Raw genomic sequence first — 951 nt, 5'->3', positions numbered from 1 at the left:
GGACGTGCCAGCAGCACTGTCCTTGCTCTGCTGAGTGCAGCTGCCCACCATGGTTTCCCAAGTACCCCAGCAAAGGGAAAGCTCCCTCCCCTGTCCCCGCCAACCACATGCAGGCCCATGCTGTGGGGCTGGAGGAGCGTTCCTCCCAGAGCTGGCCAGATGCTCGGCCCTGGCTCCAAGCAACACCAGCAGCAGCTGCTCTGCTCTTTCCTTCCAGGTCTCTTTGCTTGTGTGGGCTGCATGCCCAGGCGTACGCGTCGCAGGGAGAGAAGCAGGGTGTCAAGCCCTGTCCCTACCTGCGCCGTGACTTTGTTGCTGCAGTGCCTGCAAGATCGGGAGGTGAGTTGGGGACATCCAACCATCAATCCTTGTTCTCCTGGCCCAGTGCCATGCTCCCGTGGGTGCCAGGCCCAAACAGCACATCCACACAGCGATGGGTGGCAGAGGGCAAAGCGAGCGTGACTGATCCTTGTCCCCAGGGTGACCGAGCGCAGGCGTACTGTGAGCTGGAGAGCGCCCTGTGGGAAGATGACAGCCGCCCGCCGTGCGGAGTGGTGAACCGGCTGCTGGCAGAGGTGTCCCAGGACCTGACGGCAGCCCAGGTGAGGGGTCACTGCTAAAAGCAAAAGGAGCCGCCTGCCCACGCTGGTGTTCTGCTGGTGGATGGTGGTGGCTTAGCCCTTCCAAGAGCCTCAGGCAATCTCCTGTGCCGCGTGTCACCAGAGACTCTTTTTCAGGGCGTGACCAGCAATGTGAGGACAGCTGCCAGCAATGTCCTGGTGGCTCTGGCCCGGACGCACTTCACCTTGGTGATGGCCGAGCTCCAGAGCCACCTGAAGGCCGTGGGGGAGATGTCCAAGGAGTTTGTGCTCATCACCCTGAGCAAACTCTTCAGCACCTATGGTAGAGTGCCCTCAGCCTCCTGACATCTCTAACAACCGGGAAAGGGGT

General features: G+C 61.5%; 1 protein-coding gene across 1 annotated transcript; it reads left to right on the top strand.

The window, feature by feature from the left end:
* The first annotated feature begins 16 nt into the window (after positions 1-16).
* LOC109364910 (maestro heat-like repeat-containing protein family member 2A) lies at positions 17-926 on the top strand. The gene is made up of 3 exons (XM_019611495.1): positions 17-339; positions 480-602; positions 738-926. The coding sequence occupies exons 1-3, from the start codon at positions 118-120 to the stop codon at positions 924-926; spliced, it is 534 nt and encodes a 177-aa protein (XP_019467040.1). The 5' UTR covers positions 17-117.
* Positions 927-951: the final 25 nt, after the last annotated feature.

This window comes from Meleagris gallopavo, unplaced genomic scaffold, assembly GCF_000146605.3.
Source record: "Meleagris gallopavo isolate NT-WF06-2002-E0010 breed Aviagen turkey brand Nicholas breeding stock unplaced genomic scaffold, Turkey_5.1 ChrUn_random_7180001936190, whole genome shotgun sequence".
NCBI lineage: Eukaryota > Metazoa > Chordata > Aves > Galliformes > Phasianidae > Meleagris > Meleagris gallopavo.
Note: the sequence above shows the minus strand (reverse complement) of the source record. Positions and strands in the feature narration are given on the sequence as shown.